General features: G+C 43.3%; 1 protein-coding gene across 1 annotated transcript in view; it reads left to right on the top strand.

Annotated features, from left to right (window-relative positions):
- Positions 1-25358, top strand: part of PGBD5 (piggyBac transposable element derived 5) — a 313503-nt gene that overhangs the window by 252277 nt on the left and 35868 nt on the right. The window contains exons 5-6 of the mRNA XM_073627538.1: positions 6391-6588; positions 16473-16578. Coding sequence (XP_073483639.1) covers positions 6391-6588; positions 16473-16578 — 304 coding nt within the window. The remainder of the gene's footprint in view (positions 1-6390; positions 6589-16472; positions 16579-25358) is intronic.

Below are 25358 nucleotides of genomic sequence, written 5' to 3'. Positions count from 1 at the left end.
CTGCTACTCCTCCTGAGTATGGCGATACCACATGTGTCAGACTTTTACACAGCCTGGCCACATACAGAGGCCTGCCAGGGAAGTAGCACCTTCAGGCGTTCTACAAGCATAAATTACATCTAATTTCCTGACAACCTATTATTTTTGAAGGCCCTTATATTTCTAACACATAGCATTTACATACCAAAAATTACACTCCAAAATAAATTCTATTGAGGAAAGGGTAAAAAATAAAGTATTACCTGTGGTTTTAGTAGTGTCCTCAGAGGAGAGAATTGGTGCAGGCAGCAGGCAGCAGGCAGGGATGTGCTTAGCAACAATAGTAATTATCTAGGCAGCAGGCAGGAATATTGTCTATAGTCAGCACAAGGATATCGTCAGCACAGCCAAAGCTTTTGTCCATAGAAATTGTTCAGGCAGAGACAGCCAGCACAGCCATAATATTGGTCCTGGTACACCGTTACCTTCCTGCACTCATTGTACCGCTCTCCAGCCCTTCATAAACATACTGCCTCTTGCTACAGCTAATTATTTCCATAGTCCAGATAGCAGGCAGAGGTGTGGTCAGTTTATGCTGCAGGCAGGGGGATGGCGTCAGTAAGTCAGCAGAAGGCTGAGGGCCACAATCAGGTAAGACCTGTGCACAGGGGCACAGGGGTAGAGGCTTCGACCCACCCAAATCTCTATGAAGCCTCCGGACTCCAGACACTAATCCGGAAATTACGAAACCCGGAGACAACAAAAAAAGATTGTTTTCTCCATCCGGAAAAACATTTCTGGAGCCCCTCACATGTGAGACCCCTGTGTCCTACAGTAGCAGGGCAACAGATCAGTCCAAGCGGTAGGCAAAAGCATAGTTCATAAAACAGGCCAGGGTCAGATAACGTGCAAGTAGTCCAAGTGGTGGGCAGAAGCGTAGTTGGTAAAACAGGCCATGGAAAGTTCACATGTAAGCAGTCCAAACGGTTGGCAGAGGCATAGTCAAAAAACAGGCCAGGGTCAGTTCACGTAGAAGGCAGTGGCATGGTTATTTGAGGAAGCATGGGAAATGGTCAGAACAGATGATGAAAATGGGGAAATGGTTAAGAATATGGGCTAATATTTTAGGGATGTGTGATAAAGTCTGAAGCATTCACCAATGCAAAGGCCGGGTTCAAGGGGACACTGGGGACAATGGTAGCTGGTATCTCTTCGAAATCCTTTACTGTTGCATACCCAACATCTTTTTTGGCGTCTTCGGCCTGCTTCAGATGGTGGAATGTGGTTCGGGAAGTGGCGTTCATGAAGTCGGCTAACAGCATCAGAGCGAAGGTTTTCTGGGGGGGGGGGGGGGGGGGGGGGGTCTTTGATGGTAGATGAGGGACGTGACAACTTCTTTAATGAATTTTAGGAAGTGGGCAGGGCTTTCGGTGGATTTGGTGTAAATTATGTAGGCATTATAAATGGACAAATTAATTAAATAGAGTGCTACTTTTTGTACCAGAAACTGGACCTCCTTATTGCTAAATAGGGCTGAAGCATTTGGTCATTAAAATCCACCCTCCCCCCCCCCCCCCATGTACAGATTGTAATCTTGTACACATTTTGGCTTTACAATGGGACCTCGTCTTCTCTGAACTTCAACTGTAGTGTTGTCATGGATGGTGGACATCATGTACACATTCCTGGTATCCTTCCACCTCAAGGCCAGCACTTCGTTGCATCTCAAAGTTGCTCTTTCTCCCCTGCACAATTTCTTATATACTATGGCTTGTGGGAAGCCCTTTCTATTCTTTCTGGAGGTTCCACAGGCCAGGGTTTGTGCGAGGTATAGGTGTTTGAAAAGGGGCAGGCTTGTATAAAAGTTATCCAGGTATATGTGGTAACCTTTCTTCAGCAGTGGATAGGCCAGGTCCCATACAATTTTACCAGTTGTGCCCTTGTAGATCGGGCACTCAGGGGGCTGGAACTGGGAATCTCTTCCTTCGTATATGCGGAACGCATACAGATATCCCGTGACTCTCTCGCAAAGCTTATAAAATTTCACTCCGTATTTGGCCCTTTTGCTAGGAATGTATTGTTTTATTCCTAGCCGGCCTGAAAAGGGTACCAGGGACTCATCTACCCTTTATATGCTTATCGGGGACATAGAGTTCTGCAAATCGTTGGGAAAAGAAATTAATGATTGGGCGAATTTTATAAAATTTATCATAATTTGGATGATTGCGGGGAAGCCACTGGGTGTTGTCACTGAAATGAAGAAAGCGCATTATCATCTCGTATCAGGACCTGGACATTACAGAAGAATAAATGGGCATGTGGTGAATAGGGTGGGTGGACCAATAGGCATGTCCTTCATTTTTTTTTGTAAGCCCCATGTTTATGGTGAAGCCCATAAACATTTTGAACTCCTCCAGAGTCAAATCCTTCCACTCGAATGGACGGGCGTATGAAGATTGGGGGTTGTTGGCAATATGCTGCTGGGCATATAAGTTGGTCTGGTCCACGATGAGTTGCAGCAAAGTGTTGGGCAAAAATAAATTAAAACAATCTATTTCAGAAACATTTTGGGTATTGGCCTGCACACCTGGCTGTGCGGTGAAAGGGGAATTCTTGCTGATCCTGAGTCGGAAGGCAGCCATGTTGGATTGGCAAGACCATCTGGGAGATATGTAGAGGCCCTGGCTCTTGGGGGACGTGGCACTCCAGTGCTGGTAGTTGGAGTTCCTGTGCTGGCATTTGGGCGTGATGCTGCGGAAGTGCTGGTACTGGGCATTTCTTGTGGCCTTTCGCTGGCGGCAGCTCTGGTACTGGGCCTTTGGTTTTGGGGTCTATCGCTGGCAGCAGCGCTGGTACTGGGCCTGGTTTCCAGAGCGCGTGCTCTTTTAGGAGGGATCCATTCTTCCTCTGATTCTTTGCCGATCCACTACTATCGATCGGTTCAAATGCTGAATTCGATTCACAATCGGAATTGGCATTTGAATCTGATGAGAACTCCCTGCTGCTCTCATCAGTCATGGAGAGGATCTGAAACGCCTCCTCACTTGTACATAGTGATGTTACATAGTTAGTAAGGTTGAATAAAGACACCAGTCCATCCAGTTCAACCTGAGTGAGTGTGGGTGTGTGTCTACAATTATCCCTATTTATTTAAGGTACCCATATAGTGCCGTCAATTTTTACGAAGCACTCCACACATACATTGCACACTCACATTGGTCCCTACCCTCAAGGATCCCACAATCCAAGGTCCCCAACTCACATTCATATACTAGGGCCAATTTTGGACAGAAGCCAATTAACCTGCCAGCATGTCTTTGGAGTGTGGGAGGAAACCGGAGTACCCGGAGGAAACCCACACAGGCACAGGGAGAACATGCAAACTCCAGGCAGGTAGTGTCGTGGTTGGGATTCGAACCAGCGACCCTTTTTCCTGCTAGGTGAGAGTGCTACCCACTACACTACTGTGCTGCCCCCTTGTATAAAATCTTTTGGACATTTTTTGTGATGGGCTGTGCGACAGGTGACAAATTACGGTTACTGATGGGCGACAGGTGATGGGTGACAGGTGGCGGTCACTGATGGGCGACAGGTGATCGTGACAGGTGACGGTCACTGATGGGTGACAGGTGATGTGTGACGGTCACTGGTGGGTAGCAGGTGGCGTGCGACGGTCACTGGTGGGTAACAGGTGACAGGTAACGGGTGACAGTCACCGATGGCAGTCTCTGATGGTGACTGGTGCACTTTATGGGACTGATAGGTGACAGATAAGGGTCATGGATGGGTCACTGATGACAGTCACTGATGGCGGTCACTGATGACGGTCACTGATGGGCGACAGGTGCACCGCTGACGGCAGTCTCTGACGGTGACAGGTGCATTTTGTGGGCACTGATGGGTGACAGGTGCACTTTGTGGGCAATGATAGGTGACAGGTGCATTGTGGGCACTTATGTGGTGACTGTTGGGTGACAGCTGTAATGGGGGGGGGGCGATGTGACAGATTCTCTTTTATTTGTGGTGTTGGTGCAGTACACTACAAACATAGATCGGTCACTCACTGCTCCTGGCTCTTCTCTCCTCACACTGGTAACGGTGTGTGAGGAGAGAAGAGCCGGTAACAGCTAGTAACCGGTCTTTGTTTACATTTAGTGATCGGCTGTGAATGGATCACAGCCGATCACATGGTAAACAGCCGCCAGCCATTGGCTGTTTACCCTTGTCTGTGACGAGCAGTGTTCCTGGGAACACGCTGCCACCTACGTGACCGCGCTGCGCGCTCCCGATCGTGCACATGCCCAGAACAAGAGCCGCACCGCTCCGCCGTCATATGACGGTGGGCGGGCGGCAAGAGGTTAAACTATTTCAAAGCTATTTAAATATGGCATTTGGGCTTAAAATACTTAATGAAGCAGGCCCTGTGTAGAGTGATGTTTGGCACATGCTGGGAACGAAGCTACTCCTATGTTCTAAAACATTGGGGTTGATTTACTAAAACAATAGCCTATGTTTGCTTTGCAGACTGGCTTTTCACTTAACTTAGTGAATAAGTTGAAACTATGTTCACTTCAATTACCCAATCATGTCCAAACAAAAAATCCTGTTTTTAAGTTATTAAATGTTCTTACACACAATTGGATATGTTCTAAGCTAAATGGACATATTCACTGTAACTTCGCAACACCTGGCAGTCAGCCATGACACCTCTTCCTAGGAAACATATGAAAGGTAATAAAAAAAAAGAAGAGGCATGCTGTGTAAATGAGAACACATAAACATATGTTGGGGTATTCTCAAATTTGACTGAAGAAATACACTTTAACAGTCTTGCATGTGTCTTCTAGCAAATGTTTTAGTAAGGCATGGTGGCTTCTTTTTTGCCACTGTCCCATTAAGTTGTGACCTGCAAAGCATCCATTTTGTATGCCTAGTCCCTCAAGTTACACCCACTGAATAAATGTGTAACTTATTCATATTTGCCATAGGACTCTTGATGGCCTATCTCATTAATTTTCTTTTTTACACGATCAGTAATTTTTGGTGGATGCACTGTTCTTGGTAAATTTACAGCTGTTGCATACATTTTTAATGTGAGGCTGCGGAGGACTACAAGAAAACAGATTTCTTCGCTAGTGAGGTAATAGAATTTATACCAGGTTCTGTTCATATAGATATTCATATATATGCAAGCTAAAACATGCAACAATTTAATTAAACTACTTGAAAAAAGCTTAATTTTTCACACCAAAGAGATTTTGAGACACTTATGCATTTTCAATGGGTGTGTGGCTAGGAAGTTTTCTGTGTTGCAGTTTTTGAACACTGGACTGTCTGCTTTTTTTTGTTTGTTTTTTGCAGCCTTCATTCTTTAATGTGCCATACATTAACATTTTTGCAAGGCATTTATTAGGCATTTTAGGGGACAAGCCCTCACTGTATTAATGTTTTTATCAACTGGACCTCTCCATTAGCTTGCATGTGAAATTAGCCTCTAATGCCCCGTACACACGGTCGGATTTTCCGACAGAAAATGTGTGATAGGACCTTGTTGTCGGAAATTCCAACCGTGTGTAGGCTCCATCACACATTTTCCATCGGATTTTCCGACACACAAAGATTGAGAGCAGGATATAAAATTTTCCGACAACAAAATCCGTTGTCGGAAATTCCGATCGTGTGTACACAAATCTGACGGACAAAGTGCCACGCATGCTCAGAATAAATTAAGAGATGAAAGCTATTGGCCACTGCCCCGTTTATAGTCCCGACGTATGTGTGTTACGTCACCGCGTTCAGAACGATCGGATTTTCCGACAACTTTGTGTGACCGTGTGTATGCAAGACAAGTTTGAGCCAACATCCCTCGGAAAAAATCCTAGGATTTTGTTGTCGGAATGTCCGAACAAAGTCCGACCGTGTGTACGGGGCATTAAACACCTTTGTTCTTTATTTAGTTGTCTTATGCATATGTTCTTATGTTCATTTCTAGTTATCCCTCTGTTATATATTTGTTCTTTCTTTTTTACTTTTGTAATACTGAAATATAACAGTTTTTGGTAATGATCCCAATGTAGCTTAATAAATGAGACCCTGAGCTAAGAAATCAGATTTTTTACAATACATGTAGTTTATACAGGAAAGAACTTTGAGGGTTATTCTTATAGATATGGCCAAAGAGGCGAAAGTGATGGGGAAAAAATGACAATTAGAGCTGTAAAAGAAAATGTAATGGATTTTGCATAATTATTATCAAATTAAAATGTCTTAAAGTCTGAAATTATTTATTTTAAAGTTATAGTCTACTGTGACTTTTTGGAGTAGTGTTTTTTTATAAATGCTTAAAGATATACCCTGCTATACCATGTACATTTTAGCAAAATCTTGTAAAATAATTACATTTTTTAACAGGCATTTACTGTTGTGGATTGCTCAGCTCTCGTAAAAGCGACTGTACTGGCTTACCTCAGTCAATGATGACCAACACGGAGGTACCAAAATCTCGAGGACACTATGAAATAAGAATGAAAGGAAATATGTCCCTTATTTGCTGGTACAATAAAGGGCATTTCCGCTTTCTGAGTAATGCGTATTCTCCATTTCAGAAAGGTAAGTCATTTTCCAGCAAATAAACCAGTATTTACACCCAGGTTGCATAAGACGAGAAACATTTTGTTGGGTAAATAAACAGGGATTAAGATATGTGGATGGTTGTTGACAATGAATTCTGCAAAAGATTAAATAAATCATTTTTAAATAATCATTATTCATCAAGAACTAGTAAACCATATGTACACCCAAACAGTCAAGTCCTTTTAAATTGCTCCCTTTTTGCCTGGTAAAGTTTATCTAAACCCAAAAACAAACATTTAAAATATTGCAGTTTACCAGTCATTGGATGAAGGGACTGCATTTGTTTTCATTTTATTTTCCTTTATTTTTATTTGGTGATTCTGCCAGTAACACACTTCCAGTCATAGGATGACAGATGACTAATTCATTCGTCTGTATCAGGACAACACAGACAAAATATGTCTACAAAACCCCACCCCTTCCTATTGTCCATAATAAAGAGGGGCATGATTCCGTAGTCGTTTAGAGAACAATGGGGATGATTTACTAAAGGCAAATCCACTGTGTACTACGAGTGCACTGCAAATACATTTGGAAGTGCACTGCAAGTGTACTTGGAAGTGCAGTCACTGTAGATCTGAGGGGAAGATCTGAAATGAGGGGAAGCTCTGCTGATTTATATCATCCAATCATGTTCAAGCAAAAATGCTGCTTTTTAAATTTCCTTGCATGTCCCCCTCAGATCAACAATGACTGCACTTCCAAGTGCACTTGCAGTGCACAGTGGATTTGGATTTAACCACTTGACGACCGCCTCACGCCGATGTACGTCGGCAAGGCGGCACGGACAGGCAAAATCACGTACAGGGTACGTGATTTGCCTTCCGCGGGTGGGGGGTCCGATCGGACCCCCCCCCGCCGCCCGAGGCGGTCCCGTTCTGTCCCCCGGCGATCAGAGACGAGGGGGAGGCCATCCGTTCGTGGCCCCCCCCTCGCGATCGCCGCCGGCCAATGGGAACACTCCTTTGCTGCTGTATGCTAAACAGCAGCAAAGGAAGTGATGTAATCTCCCCTCGGGTCGGTAGTTTCCGTTCCGGCCCGAGGAGAGACGACATGTGAGTGAGTGCACCAACACACACACACACAGTAGAACATGCCAGGCACACATTACACCCCGATCCCCCCCCGATCGCCCCCCGATCCCCCCCCAATCACCCCCCCCCCCCTGTCACAAACTGACACCAGCAGTTTTTTTTTTTTTTTTTTTTTTCTGATTACTGCTGTGTCAGTTTGTGACAGTTACTGTGTTAGCACAGTTACTGTTACCCCCCTGTAGGTCTAGGGTACCCCCCTAACCCCCCCTAATAAAGTTTTAACCCCTTGATCACCCCCTGTCACCAGTGTCGCTAAGCGATCATTTTTCTGATCGCTGTATTAGTGTCGCTGGTGACGCTAGTTAGTGAGGTAAATATTTAGGTTCGCCGTCAGCGTTTTATAGCGTCAGGGACCCCCATATACTACCTAATAAATGTTTTAACCCCTTGATTGCCCCCTAGTTAACCCTTTCACCACTGATCACTGTATAACCGTTACGGTTGACGCTGGTTAGTTTGTTTTTTTTTATAGTGTCAGGGCACCCGCCGTTTATTACCGAATAAAGGTTTAGCCCCCCGATCGCCCGGCGGTGATATGCGTCGCCCCAGGCAGCGTCAGATTAGCGCCAGTACCGCTAACACCCACGCACACAGCATACGCCTCCCTTAGTGGTATAGTATCTGTACGGATCAATATCTGATCCGATCAGATCTATACTAGCGTCCCCAGCAGTTTAGGGTTCCCAAAAACGCAGTGTTAGCGGGATCAGCCCAGATACCTGCTAGCACCTGCATTTTGCCCCTCCGCCCAGCCCACCCAAGTGCAGTATCGATCGATCACTGTCACTTACAAGGCACTAAACGCATAACTGCAGCGTTCGCAGAGTCAGGCCTGATCCCTGCGATTGCTAACAGTTTTTTTGGTAGCATTTTGGTGAACTGGCAAGCACCAGCCCCAGGCAGCGTCAGGTTAGCGCCAGTACTGCTAACACCCACGCACGCACCGTACACCTCCCTTAGTGGTATAGTATCTGAACGGATCAATATCTGATCCGATCAGATCTATACTAGCGTCCCCAGCAGTTTAGGGTTCCCAAAAATGCAGTGTTAGTGGGATCAGCCCGGATACCTGCTAGCACCTGCGTTTTGCCCCTCCGCCCGGCCCAGCCCAGCGCACCCAAGTGCAGTATCGATCGATCACTGTCACTTACAGAACACTAAACGCATAACTGCAGCGTTCGCAGAGTCAGGCCTGATCCCTGCGATCGCTAACAGTTTTTTTTGTAGCGTTTTGGTGAACTGGCAAGCACCAGCCCCAGGCAGCGTCAGGTTAGCGCCAGTACCGCTAACACCCACGCACGCACCGTACACCTCCCTTAGTGGTATAGTATCTGAACGGATCAATATCTGATCCGATCAGATCTATACTAGCGTTACCAGCAGTTTAGGGTTCCCAAAAACGCAGTGTTAGCGGGATCAGCCCAGATACCTGCTAGCACCTGCGTTTTGCCCCTCCGCCCGGCCCAGCCCACCCAAGTGCAGTATCGATTGATCACTGTCACTTACAAAACACTAAACGCATAACTGCAGCGTTCGCAGAGTCAGGCCTGATCCCTGCGATCGCTAACAGTTTTTTGGTAGCGTTTTGGGGAACTGGCAAGCGCCAGCGGCCTAGTACACCCCGGTCGTAGTCAAACCAGCACTGCAGTAACACGTGGTGACGTGGCGAGTCCCATAAGTGCAGTTCAAGCTGGTGAGGTGGCAAGCACAAGTAGTGTCCCGCTGCCACCAAAAAGAGAAACACAGGCCCGTCGTGCCCATAATGCCCTTCCTGCTGCATTCGCCAATCCTAATTGGGAACCCACCGCTTCTGCAGCGCCCATACTTCCCCCATTCACATCCCCAACCAAATGCAGTCGGCTGCATGAGAGGCATTTTCTTTATGTCCTCCCGAGTACCCCTACCCAGCGACCCCCCCAAAAAAGATGTTGTGTCTGCAGCAAGCGCGGATATAGGCGTGACACCCTCTATTATTGTCCCTCCTGTCCTGACAATCCTGGTCTTTGCATTGGTGAATGTTTTGAACGCTACCATTCACTAGTTGAGTATTAGCGTAGAGTACAGCATTGCACAGACTAGGCACACTTTCACAGGGTCTCCCAAGATGCCATCGCATTTTGAGAGACCCGAACCTGGAACCGGTTACCGTTATAAAAGTTAGTTACAAAAAAAATGTAAAAAAAAAAAAAAATATGAAATAAAAAAAAAATAGTTGTCGTTTTATTGTTCTCTCTCTCTCTATTCTCTCTCTCTATTGTTCTGCTCTTTTTTACTGTATTCTATTCTGCAATGTTTTATTGTTATTGTTATTGTTATTATGTTTTATCATGTTTGTTTTTCAGGTGTGTAATTATTTATACTTTACTGTTTACTGTGCTTTATTGTTAACCATTGTTAACCATTTTTTTGTCTTCAGGTACGCCATTCACGACTTTGAGTGGTTATACCAGAATGATGCTTGCAGGTTTAGGTATCATCTTGGTATCATTCTTTTCAGCCAGCGGTCGGCTTTCATGTAAAAGCAATCCTAGCGGCTAATTAGCCTCTAGACTGCCTTTACAAGCCGTGGGAGGGAATGCCCCCCCCCACCCCCACCGTCTTCCGTGTTTTTCTCTGGCTCTCCTGTCTCAACAGGGAACCTGAGAATGCAGCCGGTGATTCAGCCAGCTGACCATAGAGCTGATCAGAGACCAGAGTGGCTCCAAACATCTCTATGGCCTAAGAAACCGGAAGCTACGAGTATTTCATGACTTAGATTTCGCCGGATGTTAATAGCGCCATTGGGAAATTGGGGAAGCATTTTATCACACCGATCTTGGTGTGGTCAGATGCTTTGAGGGCAGAGGAGAGATCTAGGGTCTAATAGACCACAATTTTTTCAAAAAAGAGTACCTGTCACTACCTATTGCTATCATAGGGGATATTTACATTCCCCGAGATAACAATAAAAATGATTAAAAAAAAAAATATGAAAGGAACAGTTTAAAAGTAAGATTAAAAAAGCAAAAAAATAATAAAGAAAAAAAAAAAAAAAAAAAAAAAAGCACCCCTGTCGCCCCCTGCTCTCGCGCTAAGGCGAACGCAAGCGGCGGTCTGGCGTCATATGTAAACAGCAATTGCACCATGCATGTGAGGTATCACCGCGAAGGCCAGATCGAGTGCAGTAATTTTTCCAGTAGACCTCCTCTGTAAATCTAAAGTGGTAACCTGTAAAGGCTTTTGAAGGCTTTTAAACATGTATTTATTTTGTTGCCACTGCACGTTTGTGCGCAATTTTAAAGCATGTCATGTTTGGTATCCATGTACTCGGCCTAAGATCATCTTTTTTATTTCATCAAACATTTGGGCAATATAGTGTGTTTTAGTGCATTAAAATTTAAAAAAGTGTGTTTTTTCCCCAAAAAATGCGTTTGAAAAATCGCTGCGCAATTACTGTGTGAAAAAAAAAAATGAAACACCCACCATTTTAATCTGTAGGGCATTTGCTTTAAAAAAATATATAATGTTTGGGGGTTCAAAGTAATTTTTTTGCAAAAAAAAAAAACTTTTTCATGTAAACAATAAGTGTCAGAAAGGGCTTTGTCTTCAAGTGGTTAGAAGAGTGGGTGATGTGTGACATAAGCTTCTAAATGTTGTGCATAAAATGCCAGGACAGTTCAAAACCCCCCCAAATGACCCCATTTTGGAAAGTAGACACCCCAAGCTATTTGCTGAGAGGCATGTCGAGTCCATGGAATATTTTATATTGCGACACAAGTTGCGGGAAAGAGACAAATTTTTTTTTTTTTTTTTTTTTTTTTGCACAAAGTTGTCACTAAATGATATATTGCTCAAACATGCCATGGGAATATGTGAAATTACACCCCAAAATACATTCTGCTGCTTCTCCTGAGTACGGGGATATCACATGTGTGAGACTTTTTGGGAGCCTAGCCGCGTACGGGACCCCGAAAACCAAGCACCGCCTTCAGGCTTTCTAAGGGCGTGAATTTTTGATTTCACTCTTCACTGCCTATCACAGTTTCGGAGGCCATGGAATGCCCAGGTGGCACAAAACCCCCCCAAATGACCCCATTTTGGAAAGTAGACACCCCAAGCTATTTGCTGAGAGGTATAGTGAGTATTTTGCAGACCTCACTTTTTGTCACAAAGTTTTGAAAATTGAAAAAAGAAAAAAAAAAAAGTTTTTTCTTGTCTTTCTTCATTTTCAAAAACAAATGAGAGCTGCAAAATACTCACCATGCCTCTCAGCAAATAGCTTGGGGTGTCTACTTTCCAAAATGGGGTCATTTGGGGGGGTTTTATGCCACCTGGGCATTCCATGGCCTCCGAAACTGTGATAGGCAGTAAAGAGTGAAATCAAAAATTTTCACCCTTAGAAATCCTGAAGGCAGTGATTGGTTTTCGGGGTCCCGTACGCGGCTAGGCTCCCAAAAAGTCCCACACATGTGGTATCCCCATACTCAGGAGAAGCAGCTAAATGTATTTTGGGGTGCAATTCCACATATGCCCATGGCCTGTGTGAGCAATATATCATTTAGTGACAACTTTATGAAAAAAAAAAAAAAAAAAAAGTGTCACTTTCCCGCAACTTGTGTCAAAATATAAAATATTCCATGGACTCAATATGCCTCTCAGCAAATAGCTTGGGGTGTCTACTTTCCAAAATGGGGTCATTTTGGGGGGTTTTGTGCCACCTGGGCATTCCATGGCCTCCGAAACTGTGATAGGCAGTGAAGAGTGAAAGCAAAAATTTACACCCTTAGAAATCCTGAAGGCGGTGCTTGGTTTTCGGGGCCCCGTACGCGGCTAGGCTCCCAAAAAGTCCCACACATGTGGTATCCCCATACTCAGGAGAAGCAGCTGAATGTATTTTGGGGTGCAATTCCACATAGGCCCATGGCCTGTGTGAGCAATATATCATTTAGTGACAACTTTTTGTAAATATTTTTTTTTTTTTTTGTCATTTTTCAATCACTTGGGACAAAAAAAATAAATATTCAATGGGTTCAACATGCCTCTCAGCAATTTCCTTGGGGTGTCTACTTTCCAAAATGGGGTCATTTGTGGGGGTTTTGTACTGCCCTGCCATTTTAGCACCTCAAGAAATGACATAGGCAGTCATAAACTAAAAGCTGTGTAAATTCCAGAAAATGTACCCTAGTTTGTAGACGCTATAACTTTTGCGCAAACCAATAAATATACGCTTATTGACATTTTTTTTACCAAAGACATGTGGCCGAATACATTTTGGCCTAAATGTATGACTAAAATTTAGTTTATTGGATTTTTTTTTATAACAAAAAGTAGAAAATATCATTTTTTTTCAAAATTTTCGGTCTTTTTCCGTTTATAGCGCAAAAAATAAAAACCGCAGAGGTGATCAAATACCATCAAAAGAAAGCTCTATTTGTGGGAAGAAAAGGACGCAAATTTCGTTTGGGTACAGCATTGCATGACCGCGCAATTAGCAGTTAAAGCGACGCAGTGCCAAATTGGAAAAAGACCTCTGGTCCTTAGGCAGCATAATGGTCCGGGGCTCAAGTGGTTAATAAATAACCCCCATAGTGATTGATAACAGTCAGCACAGGCAGAATGCACAGGAAGCTATCTGCTCAAAAGGTTTCCAGTAAGGTCAGCAGTTATCTTCTTATCAAACACATATACTAAAATGCCAAGCCAGTGTCTGAAACTTTAACCAAAATACACAGACATTAGTTAGCGCTGCACATCCCTATACCTGTAGTGATTCAAAATAGATAAATGTGTAATAAGTTCTAAATAACCACAATTAACAACAGTGACACAGAAAAAGTATACATAGAATGAAAAACAGTCCCAAAGAAAGTCCTTCACATCAGTGTATGTTATAGATCACCAATAGTGTCCATATATGATCCACATAATAATCTTCTTCATGCAGTGCTCATGACCACCACTCCCCAGATTCAATGACTTACCAGTGATCTATGCCTTGCATCCAAGATGATCAGCATTCAAAGCTCAAATGGTTAATAACGACTCCAAACATAATTTATAGTACAGTCACCCATAAAAAAGAAAGGCCAGCAATAGTGCAGTATCTCTATACCTTAAAATTGTATTAAAACCATATAGAATACTCACAAACACATTATAAAATGATGCCTTCAATAATAAAACCAGCCGTCAGTGTGCCTGCATTCACAGTATCGAGCTGTACCAGGAGGTGGCAAGATGACGGTAATCCGGCTCATACAGGGATTCCAACAGGACTGTTTGACAGAAGTCAATCTACATTTCTAACTGACATTTAAGAATGAATAACTGATCACAGGCTTGGAAATTATTTCTAGTAGACCCTCATCTCCTTTGCAAGTAAAAGACATAGGGGGAGATTTACATAAACTGGTGCACACACAATCTGGTGCAGCTGTGCATGGTAACCAATCATCTTCTAACATCAGCTAGTTTGATTAAGACATTAAAACCTAGAAGCTGATTGGTTACTATTAGACATGTGCATTTGTTTTCGTCCGAATGCATTTTCGTCCGAATTTCAGGTATTTCCGTTATCTTTTTAACAAACCATAACGAAGGTGCAGAATCCGAAAAATGAAAGATCCGACATAAACAAATGCTTTATTTTCATTTTCATTGCTACAACAGTTTCATATAGTAGGAGATTTGACATGATGATGACAATAACAATCTGTGTCCATCAAACCTGTGGTCGAATGTGCCTAACCTTAACTCTATTAGTCCAAGATTATTCTACATAGAGAGAAAAGATTCGACGTAGGGGAGAAAGATTCGACCTAGGGGAGAAAAGATAAATAAAAATAATGATGATGATGAATGTTATTGGCTGATTGTAACCAAAGAGAAGGAGCAGTAAAATAGCTAGAACTAAGTACACACGTAGTTTGGCTTATGGTGTCTGTTGAAAGTTCTAAGAAGATTCGACGGAGCAGGTAAACTATACGGTGTCGTACAGTTTAGCTGCTCCGTCGAATCTTCTTTGAACATTCGACAGACACCATAAGCCTTCAATGACAGATTCGACCTCAATTTGGATTTTCGGACGAATGCAATTTTTAACGAAAAACGAAATAAATAAAAACGAATTTCGGGAGTAACAAAATAAATTTATTTTTTGGACGAAAACGAAATTCTGAAATATTTCAGTGTGCACATGTCTAGTTACTATGCAAAGCTGCACCAGATTCTGTGTGCACCAGCTTAAGTAAATCTCCCCCATAGACTTTAGTGAATGTCCAGTAAAGATTTCGATTGAGCTTGGAAAGTATTGACATTGTCCTGGTCTTTGAATGCATCAGAGTTGCAGGATACTGATAACTAAACAGTAGTCTGCAAGCACTGATTACAGACTGACAGACAGGACCTTTCATAAATCTAGTATTTGTGACACTAACCCAGCTTGTTCTACAAATACATTTTAGCACTTCACCTTAAAGGGGTAGTAAACCCTCATGTTTTTTCACCTTAATGCATCCTATGCATTAAGGTGAAAAAACTTCTGACACTGACCAGACCCCCAGTTTTACTCACCTGAGTCCGTTCGTTCCCTCGCCGGAGACGCGCTGTACCTCTCTGCCCATTTTCTCAGCTCTTGATTGGATAGATTGATAGCAGCGCAGCCATTGGCTCCCACTGCTGTCAATCAACTCCAATGACGCGGGCGCCAAGTCCGGCATTCTGTGTCAATGGACGCAAATGCTGGACTTGGGAGCGTGCCCACAAGTTAATCCCGCAGGATAGCGCCGCCGGGGGACCCCAGAACAGGTGGATTGCGGCCACTCTGTGCACAACGAACTGCACGGTAGAGGTAAGTATGACATGTTTGTTGTTGTTTTTTACAACCCCTTTAATGGCAGGTTCCATGGCTTGAATCAAGAGTTTGTGAGCTGGCCTGGGGAGAGCTCTGGTTACTGCTGGGCTGGACAGTGATCGGTGCTGCAGATTGTGCAGTGTGAAGAACTTTTTCTGCCTGCTCCACCCAGCTTTACTGCTGCTCAGACTTTGCAAGCCCCAATCCAGCCAGGCAAACTTTGACAGCAGCCAAACCTGGGAGGGATCGTCCTTCTGTATGGACACTGCCAGGTATGGCTGCAGCTAGAGAGGAGGCATGCAGTGTGCAGGCACAACCTCATCTCATTGTGCAGGCTGTAGCAGAGTTTATGGCACGGGGTCATGTGACAACCAGGCCATATCTTCCGCACGTAATGAGCATAGTGCATCCAGCACACCCCTCCCTTTTCACAAGACTGCGCCCAGGCCAGTTTGCTCTTCTGTCCACCCCTCCTCCCGGCCCTGCAAATTGCACATCTACTGCATAACCACTCTGCTACACATACATGAGTCAATAATACGGGTGTTTCAGCTCTACAAACACTGTCACAGTGACACAGCTATAAATCTTAAAAAAAACAGCAACTAGCTTGAATAACATTGCCCAAGTCACTAGCAAGGGTCTTGAGGACTCAAAAGGCTGCAAAAGTTTAGGTGTTTTTGTGACAGATTGGTTTTGACCAGTTGGTCCAATATAAAAGTTGGGACATTTTTAGGGTGATTTCTCTCAACCAGAAAAAAAATTGCAACAACTTTTGCCGCTCTGTGAGATGTGCTAAACTCTGCCAGGCGATTTCATTTAGAAGAATGAAGAAAAGTCTTTACTTTATGGTGTTATTTTTCTGTCTTTGTTTGCATCTATTACAATGCTTATTATTATTATTATTTTTTTTTTATCTTGCCATCTCTCTCCAGGAGTTATTATAAAAAGGAAAAGTGGGGAGATTCCTTGTCCTCTGGCAGTAGAAGCATTTGCTGCTCATCTCAGCTATATCTGTAAATATGATGATAAATATAGCAAGTAAGTAAGCTTCAATCAGTTCGTGCAAAAAATACATTTTTGTTATATCATATAATAAACCATTGTGGAATGGCTCATGTGCCTTCCCGAGTATCTTTCCAGTTTGATATAGTTTGATATAGGCTAACAAGACTCTCAGAATTTAAAAAACAAAGGACTGCTCGCGGTTTGTATCACTTCTTTACCAAGCTTTATTGCACAAATGGTACAATCTTGTATGCCTCCACCTAAAGGACTGCCCCTCAAATGTGTTTCACCCATTCAGTCTTAGGCTGGCTATACACAGTGTGAATTTCTTTCCTGGAACCACGTGTTGCAGGAAAAAAATTTGAGTGATTTCCCCATCAACACAGACAGTTTTGACAGGGGAACCAGCAATTGTCTTCTCCCAGTGGGGCATGCAGTGGAAGCTGTCCTCGTTGGGAGAAGACAGTGATTATTGTTAGCGGCTATAGCAACTGCTATTGATAATTGCAAGAGAATCCGGCAGGTTGGTTGTACCTAAGTTGATCAATCAATCTGGTACATTAAGCCTGCCCATTAACGGTTCGAAGCCCGGCAGGGCAGGGCAGGTTCCTGCTGAACCGGCTGAGATTCAAACCACGTATGGCCTGCCTTAATTGTTTGGGCATGACTAAAGGGTTATTTGGTTGCTTCGAACATATTACTGAGAACTGATGTGAAGTCTGCCATTTTTATCTTCTTTGTACATCCCTGATTATCATACAAGGAAAGTTTTAAAAGTCTGTGAGACTGGGAGTGGGAGAGGGATCAATGAAATGGGGGTATTAGTTTTGTTGCATGTGATGTGTCAAAATGGAGGCAATGGTTGTTGCTTGCTTATTGCATTGCAGTACACAGAAGGGTTTGCTAGTGGAGCACGTACTGTAGTGTGCTGCAGTGAAATATTGAGCTAACAGTGGCGGAGGAAATGCTACATTGTTGGTGTTGTTAGTGGAACGGGATTTAATGGCAGCAGCGAGGAATAGAGAGTGGAAGAGAGATGGAGGGAGAAGTTTGACTATTTATGATCACTATTATTTGTAGTAGAAATAACCTGCATAACAGTGCTTATACTCTATGACTTTATCGCATGATTGCACACATTGCCCTAAAGGGATACACAAACCCTGATCTACCTATTTTTTGTTTATTTTTTTATTTTACACACATTTGTCTTTGTTTACATTTCTCCTCTGGCAAGAAGAAAAAGGTACAATGTATCTTTCTCTCCATTCAAGAGAAGAAAAAACACAGGGGTGGGTTGCACAGTGACTGATCACTGTAATAACCAATCAGAGGCTTTCACAGCAATCAGGTGATCACGATCGAGGCTTCCCAGTTCCCAATCGTTAGTACAGGACCCGGGGCTCTCGGTGAGTTCTTGATCCCGTGCTGGGAGCGCAATGTGCAGCGTGTTCCCAGCACAAACACATGTACACGTATATGCGGCTCACAGAAGAAGACCCACTTCTGCAGGGATCCATATATGTGTACACATTACAGGAAGTAGTTAAGGATCCTTATTGTTTACTAATATTCTGTACTGATTTCTTGCATCCCATGGTGTATACAGCATAAACCTTTACTCATTTTGATATGTATGAAAGCGCCCCATTTATTTTCTTCTAGGAATCCTCTCTTCTTCCCTTGTGCTAAAGGAAACCAGAAGGAGGCCTGAGAGTCCCAGAATGAGGCTTGAAGTTCTGGTTTTTGCTAGAACTGGGAAGAAGAAAGAGGATTCCTATTAAACTACATCTCTCAGCATCCCTCCACATTCTCATATGCCTATAAAGACAGAAAGAGGTGGTAATTTTTACAAGTATTGCCTCCCTTCCACAGACATCCATGAATGGGAGCAAATCATTTGATTTTTACAAACGGTCTTTAAATTTACAGGCAGTTGGCAACTCTACAGCTTAAAGCAGAGTTCCACCCATTTAAAAGTCAGCAGCTACAAAAAGTGTAGCTGCTGACTATTAATAATCAGACACTAACTTGTCCCATGGTCCAGCGATGTGAGCGTACGAAGCCCCACTCTTCTCCCCCTCCTCTCCGCGGCAACGGCATTCTAAGTGTGGGCTGATGATTTTATATTTGCATTTATCTATGTGCACTGTGTACACTATAGGTCTAGCAACAGTTTCCTTTATCACTTGTTTGTTTTATTCACTTGGTAGCACGAGGGACCACACTCTTCATTCTAACCGTGGGTGCCCGGCTGTGGCTTCACAGCCGTGCTGCACAGTGTGAATGGCCAGGCAATCTTCTGGGACCTGTGACGTGTCCCAGAAGATTGCAGAGAGGTGGGGGGGAGAGGTGATCTTCCTTCCGGCGCCGCAGTGCCAGGGGAGGAAGTGGGAGCTGGGTGCCTGTCAAAACTGGGTACCCGCTCCCCCCCCAAAAAAAATTACATGCCAAATGTGGTATGTCAGGGGGCCACCAGCACTTAAAGCGGAAGTTCCATTTTTGGGTGGAACTCTGCTTTAAATACTCAGTGTTTTGCAGTAGTATAATGATCCTGGTTGTTCTATTGTGTGCTTCTGATTATATCATTGTCTTCCTATTTGATCTGTTGGTGACATGTGTGATGTCATCAGTCTCTGAAATCTCTAGCCACAGATCTGTGTGTCTGAAGCCTTATGGATCTTTAGAACATATTAACAGTACAACAATTTTCTACTAGCCTGCAAAATAGAAAACAAAAATTGTAAAAGAGAAAGTATTGCGCATTCTGATATGTAGCTAAACGGTTCTGATATAGACTTTGGTTTACAAATGGTACTTTTAATGTCATCACAATGCAAGGTTCAGTCTGCAAACTGGTATGTGTAGTCAATGTCAAAAGCTGTCAGTTTGAGAATATCTACACACAATCCTTAATATTTCATAATATCTCAAACCAAAACCATACTTCCTTGAAACATTTCACCACTCCTGGATTGTTCTCCAAGAACCAAGAGAGCTCCAGATAACGGGACATACTACTTTGAAAGAGGTGGCTTAATTGTTACTAGAGTGTCAACTGCCCCATCCTCATTCCAGGTACAAGCTGCTGTACCAGGTCAGTCAAAATTCATAAATCTCTCTCAGCTGGTTGTCAGTCTGGCACTTCCTGAGCTAAAGCTGCTATTTAACATCCATTCATTCCTCGCTGCCTGCAACATAGGGAGCCAGCAGTTTGTCTGTAGTGTATGAAATCTACAGCATTTTTATTTTAAAAGGGATAAAACTTTTTCGCAGAAGAGAGTTTAATAAGACTCTTGGCCACTCATTACAATTAGAAGAAAAGAGGTTTAACCTTAAACTACGTAGAGGGTTCTTTACTGTAAGAGCGGCAAGGATGTGGAATTCCCTTCCACAGGCGGTGGTCTCAGCGGGGAGCATTGATAGCTTCAAGAAACTATTAGATAATCACCTGAATGACCGCAATATACAGGGATATGTAATGTAATACTGACACATAATCACACACATAGGTTGGACTTGATGGACTTGTGTCTTTTTTCAACCTCACCTACTATGTAACTATAAATAAACAAAAGAAAGCAGCGCTGTAATTTGAAATATAAATAAATCACAAATAGTGAATAGTGATAAATAAAAATCCAAAACAATCAAGTGCCAAAAAAAGTCCGATAGGTGAAAGGAAATCTTCAAAATGCAATGGATAAACCGGGCAACTGAGCCCCTTGATAGGCAAATAAGGTGGAACTGGATGGACCTTCACCACACCACAGTGTTAAGTATAAAATGGGCGCTTACCAAATGGCAAGCTTAAAGAGCTTGTGACCTTAACCCGGTCGGGGCCTTTCTTGAGAAGGGGACACCGTTTGGACACTTCCTCAGACCGTGGATGGCTCACTATCCTCCGCAAAGGAAACCAGGATGCAGGGAAGGCTATGCCCATAACCTGGAGTTAATCTCACAAACAATGCCCCAAAAAAGAAGGAAGAGCAACATAGCGTAATCCTGGATGGATATTTATTCAAAGACTTTAAAATTACACTTACAGTGTGTTGGATAAAAAACAGCATGGAAAGCCGGCCGGCTAGCACGAACACCCGTCCTACAGACGGTGAATACGGCACGTCAGCACGTCAGCACGCCCGACGTACGTTTCGTCACACTTCTGACGTCGTCTGGGGCACGGGCGACGCACTGACGTGTCGCACATATATACCAAACAAATACAACCAAGCCTCGAAGTCAACAAAGGCCGGAAATCATCTTGCGCTCCGCCAAGTAAGGGCGGAAGATATAAAAACGCCATCTTAGTTAGGGGATCCCATACTCTAACGGATACCGTTCAGTTAATATAGTAAACGTTGCAAATTAATGGAAATAGAAGGGAAAACGGGAGCAGACAAAGAAGGAACACAATAAGCTCATCGGTAACATATATGGAAACAGATGCCAATTTAAATTAAGTCAGGCTAAATACAAATTGGATTCAATTATATTGGTTTTACGAGGGCCCAGCTTACACCAGTGAGGGGCATACCTGGGCACAGTTACGACGTCAAGATCAGTAAATATATTAATTAATCCCATTGATGTTGGCATAATCAAGGACAAATTCCAGATAGTACAGCCGGAGGGAAAGATGATTTCTCGGCCTCATATACCGAACAGTTCGAAATTGGGGTACTATTAAACAGTAACTATATTATTACATATTAATTGAATACATATGAAAAGCAGGAATAGAAATATATAAAAACATAGTAAATGGCAAAAAAACCCCCATCACTTAAAATTTGAAATTGGGGACAGAGCTTATGGTAAATTCATAAACAGCAGAACCAGCCCATTGAGATGTGAACCAACCCAAAGAGAGCTTGAACCACACACATAAAATATATAGGGGGTCAAAAAAATATAAATATATAGAAAGAGTACACAAACACCAGAACCTGCCTACTTGGGATAAGTAACAACCTAAAAAGTCATTCAAGGGAAGTATAAGCCCATAAGAATAAAAACAGCAATAGTTATTAATCGATATTAGAACCAATGAGCTAAACAAAAGAGTATTGTTAGGAGTTGTCGATAAAGGCATTGGTGTCAGTATCGACATTAAGTCCATATGGGACGTAACACCTGATTTTATGTATCCACAGCATTTCAAGTTTAGAAATGCTTCTGGTCAGGGAACTCCCCCTCCAATGGGGCCGATACCTATCGATCCCTAAAAACAAAGTTTTAGAGGGATCTTTATTATGAGAAATCAGATAGTGCTTTGAAACAGAATGTTTGGGAAAGCCATTGATAATGTTGGTAATATGCTCATTCAGGCGAACAGAAAGGGGTCGTCTAGTCCTACCCACATACTGTAGGCCACAAGGGCACTGTAGTAGGTAGACGACCCCCTCTGTGGTACAGGTGATGAAGGGTTTTATGTCATGCTCCTCTTGTGTACTAGAGGAGGTAAATTTGAGGGTACGTCTTGATGGCACAGAATTTAACTTACAGACCCGGCACCTCCCACATTTGTAATACCCCTTCAGATTATCAAAAAGGCCTTGAATCCCCCTAACGGGGGGGTCAAGAGCATTTGGGGCTAATCTATTCCTGAGGGATGGTGCTCCCTTAAAGATCACTTGTGGCTTATCTGGGATAACCCCTCTTAAAATGGGGTCATTGCCCAATAAGTGCCAGTGTTTATTAAACAAGCTTTTAATGTTATTATGTTGGATAGAATAAGTGGTAATAAAGGGCAAGGTGACAGAATTCTCTCTAGGGCCCACCCTCTCGCTCAATAGTTGTCTCCTATCTATAGCTTTAACCCCCTCCAAAGCATGAGTCAGAGATTCTCTGGTGTACCCCTTTTCAATAAACCTATTGGTCAAAATTCCGGCCTGTTGTAAAAACTGGGAATCGTCAGAACAGTTGCGTTTAAGTCGCATAAATTGACTCTTAGGTATAGACCGAAGCCAGGACCTATGGTGGCAACTACTTAGAGGGATATAGGAGTTACGATCCGTTTTCTTAAAAAACGTAGAGGTCATAAACTGGCCGTCCTGAATGGTGATATTGAGGTCTAAAAATTGAACATTAGATTGGCTGGCCTCAAAATTGAGTACAATACCCCTATTATTCTGGTTGAGTTCCTCCATAAAGAGGTCAAGATCGCTGCGATTCCCATCCCAGAGGAGGAGGATGTCGTCGATGTACCTAGCCCACAGCTTAAGCTGGGGCCTCTGGCAAACATGGACGACATCCTCCTCCCACAGGGCCATAAACAGGTTCGCAAGACTGGGGGCATATTTAGCCCCCATTGCGACACCACGGTCCTGTCGGTAAAAACATTGGTTGAACCAAAAATAATTATGGGACGCAGCGTATCTTAAAAGTATCATGATGAAATTGATTTGTTCATCATATAAACCTGAATCCCTTCTTAAGTAGTATTCTACTGCATAAAGACCTAACTCATGGGGAATGATCGTGTATAGGGACGTTACATCCGCTGTAACTATCCACATGGTAGGGGTGGGGGTATAATTGGTAAGTAAATTGATAATATATTTAGAATCTCTAACATAGGAGGGCATTTTTCCCACCAAGGGTTGTAGGAAAAAATCGATATACCTGCCCACCCGGGACGTAAGGGAATCAATTCCACTTACAATAGGGCGTCCCGGGGGGCAGGTAGGGTGTTTGTGTACTTTCGGTAGGTAGTAGATAAGGGGAGTGCGGGGGGCCTTGGGTACCAAATAGGTCTTTTCTTTTTTATTTAGAATCCCTTGGCTATACCCATACTCAACCACCTTTTTAAGTTCTCTAAGATATGGAATTTTGGGGTCTGATCCAAGGGGGGTGTACGTCTCCCTATCTCCGAGAATCCTATACATCTCCTGAAAATAATCTTCTCTGTTAAGGACCACAATACCACCCCCTTTGTCCGCGGGTCTAATAACCAAATTTTTGTTATTGCAAAGGGAATCAAGGCCAGTAAGGAGTTCACGATCTAATTTAGCTCTTTTGACGGGCATCTTTTCTAGATCTCTCAATACCACCTCCTTAAAAACTTTGATGGAAGGTGCCAGGGCTCCTGGGGGATTAAAAAGGGAGGCATTAGCCAATCCTGAATGTTGGTAATCGCTGGGAAATGTATTTCTCTCTTGGATTGGATTAGATAGCATATATCTCTTGATATTAATTTTCCGAACAAATTTGTGGATATCCATATAGGTCTCAAACTTGTTTAGCTTCCTAGGTAATGCAAACTTTAAACCTTTATCTAGCACCAGTTTCTCTTCTTGACTGAGAACCACGGTGCTTAGATTAAAAATTCCTGTCCCTGCTAGAGCTTTTTTCTTTTTTGCTCGATTGCGTTTGCCTCCTCTGGTACCTCTCCCCGCTCTGCTAGTCGTTTGGTACCTTGACCTGGCCTGTGAAAACCCTGGGGGTTAGGAACTGGGGGGCCTGGATAATAGGACGAACCCATCCTGTCAATCATATAGGCTGATGATAGACCAGGGGTACCTCCTTCCCCGGGGTAGGGGGAATCAAGTGGACCTACATCATCCTCTGAAGGACCAACAAGATCCCGTAAGGGGTAAAACCGATTCTGGGTAGTACCCCCATAACCAAAATAGTTATCAGTAGTGGGACCAACCAATGGACCATTTGTAGGAACCCCTGACATGTGAGAGTACTGATCATTATGGTAGATAGAATAATCAGTACTATTATGGGGGGGAGGAGCCTCTGACATTCTCCCACCAGAGTAATTCCCCAATCGGGGTGGGGGACCCCCCCTGGGGTTATACCCACCACTCGATTGTGGGGTGTCTAAAGGGTAAGAACCCCAACTATGATTGTAATTGGGTCCCCACTGTGTATTGGGTGGATTCCAATGAGAATTACGCTGAGGGGCATTGTAATTTCGACCACTTCTCTTATTATTGTAGGGTTTGAAGGAACCCTTGGGGGGTCCTGATTGGTGATAAGGGGGTGGTGGTGGTCCCCCTCTAATGGGGTATTGTTGTCTCTGAGGGGACTGACGAAAACCTTGTGAGCTAGTGTCTCTAGTCCTCTGTACATTATTAGGCACAGGCAATTTATTTACATTGGAGTTGACAGAAGTGGAGACTTCCATGGCGGTACTGTCTGAGGTGGTATTATCAGCATTGACTGCCAGTAATTTTTTCTGCCATTCAAACACAATCCCACCCTGATAATCAGCAAGATCTCTATTATATTTTTTCTTTTTTTTATATGTTTGTTCCCTATCTTCCTTCTCTAGGAGATTTAATAATGACTGGGACTTATCTTTGTATTCTGTTGTATCCTGTAGAGGAATAAACTTTTCTCGAAGAGTTTTTATCTCTTCGTCTAACCTGGATAATTTGTGTAACTTCCTATCAATGAGGAATCTGAGGAGCCCGACCCCAGCCTCATTGAAATATTTATACCATTCATCCAACTGGATGTCACCCTTCTGGGGACTAACCTCCCATCTAAGGCTCCGAGGTACCATATTAGATTTGACATAGGTCTCCAGGTAGGCCACATCCCATTTGGTGTGAATTTCTGAGATGGTGAGGTTTTTTAATCTAATGAAGAGGCCACCCAAGTCCCCTTCTTCATTTTTGTAGGGTTCAAAAACCCCACTGGTGTTGACCTTCTTGGAGACCCTATAGTCAAAGATATCCATTAAATAAATGTAATGAATAAAGCAGCAGTGTTGAAGTATCAAAGGTAACAAATAGAATAAATAAAAGAGGGAATCACCGCGCTATATGATGTAAACAATGAACAATCAAGTAAAT

Source organism: Aquarana catesbeiana, linkage group LG04 (assembly GCF_042186555.1).
Source record: "Aquarana catesbeiana isolate 2022-GZ linkage group LG04, ASM4218655v1, whole genome shotgun sequence".
NCBI lineage: Eukaryota > Metazoa > Chordata > Amphibia > Anura > Ranidae > Aquarana > Aquarana catesbeiana.
Note: the sequence above shows the minus strand (reverse complement) of the source record. Positions and strands in the feature narration are given on the sequence as shown.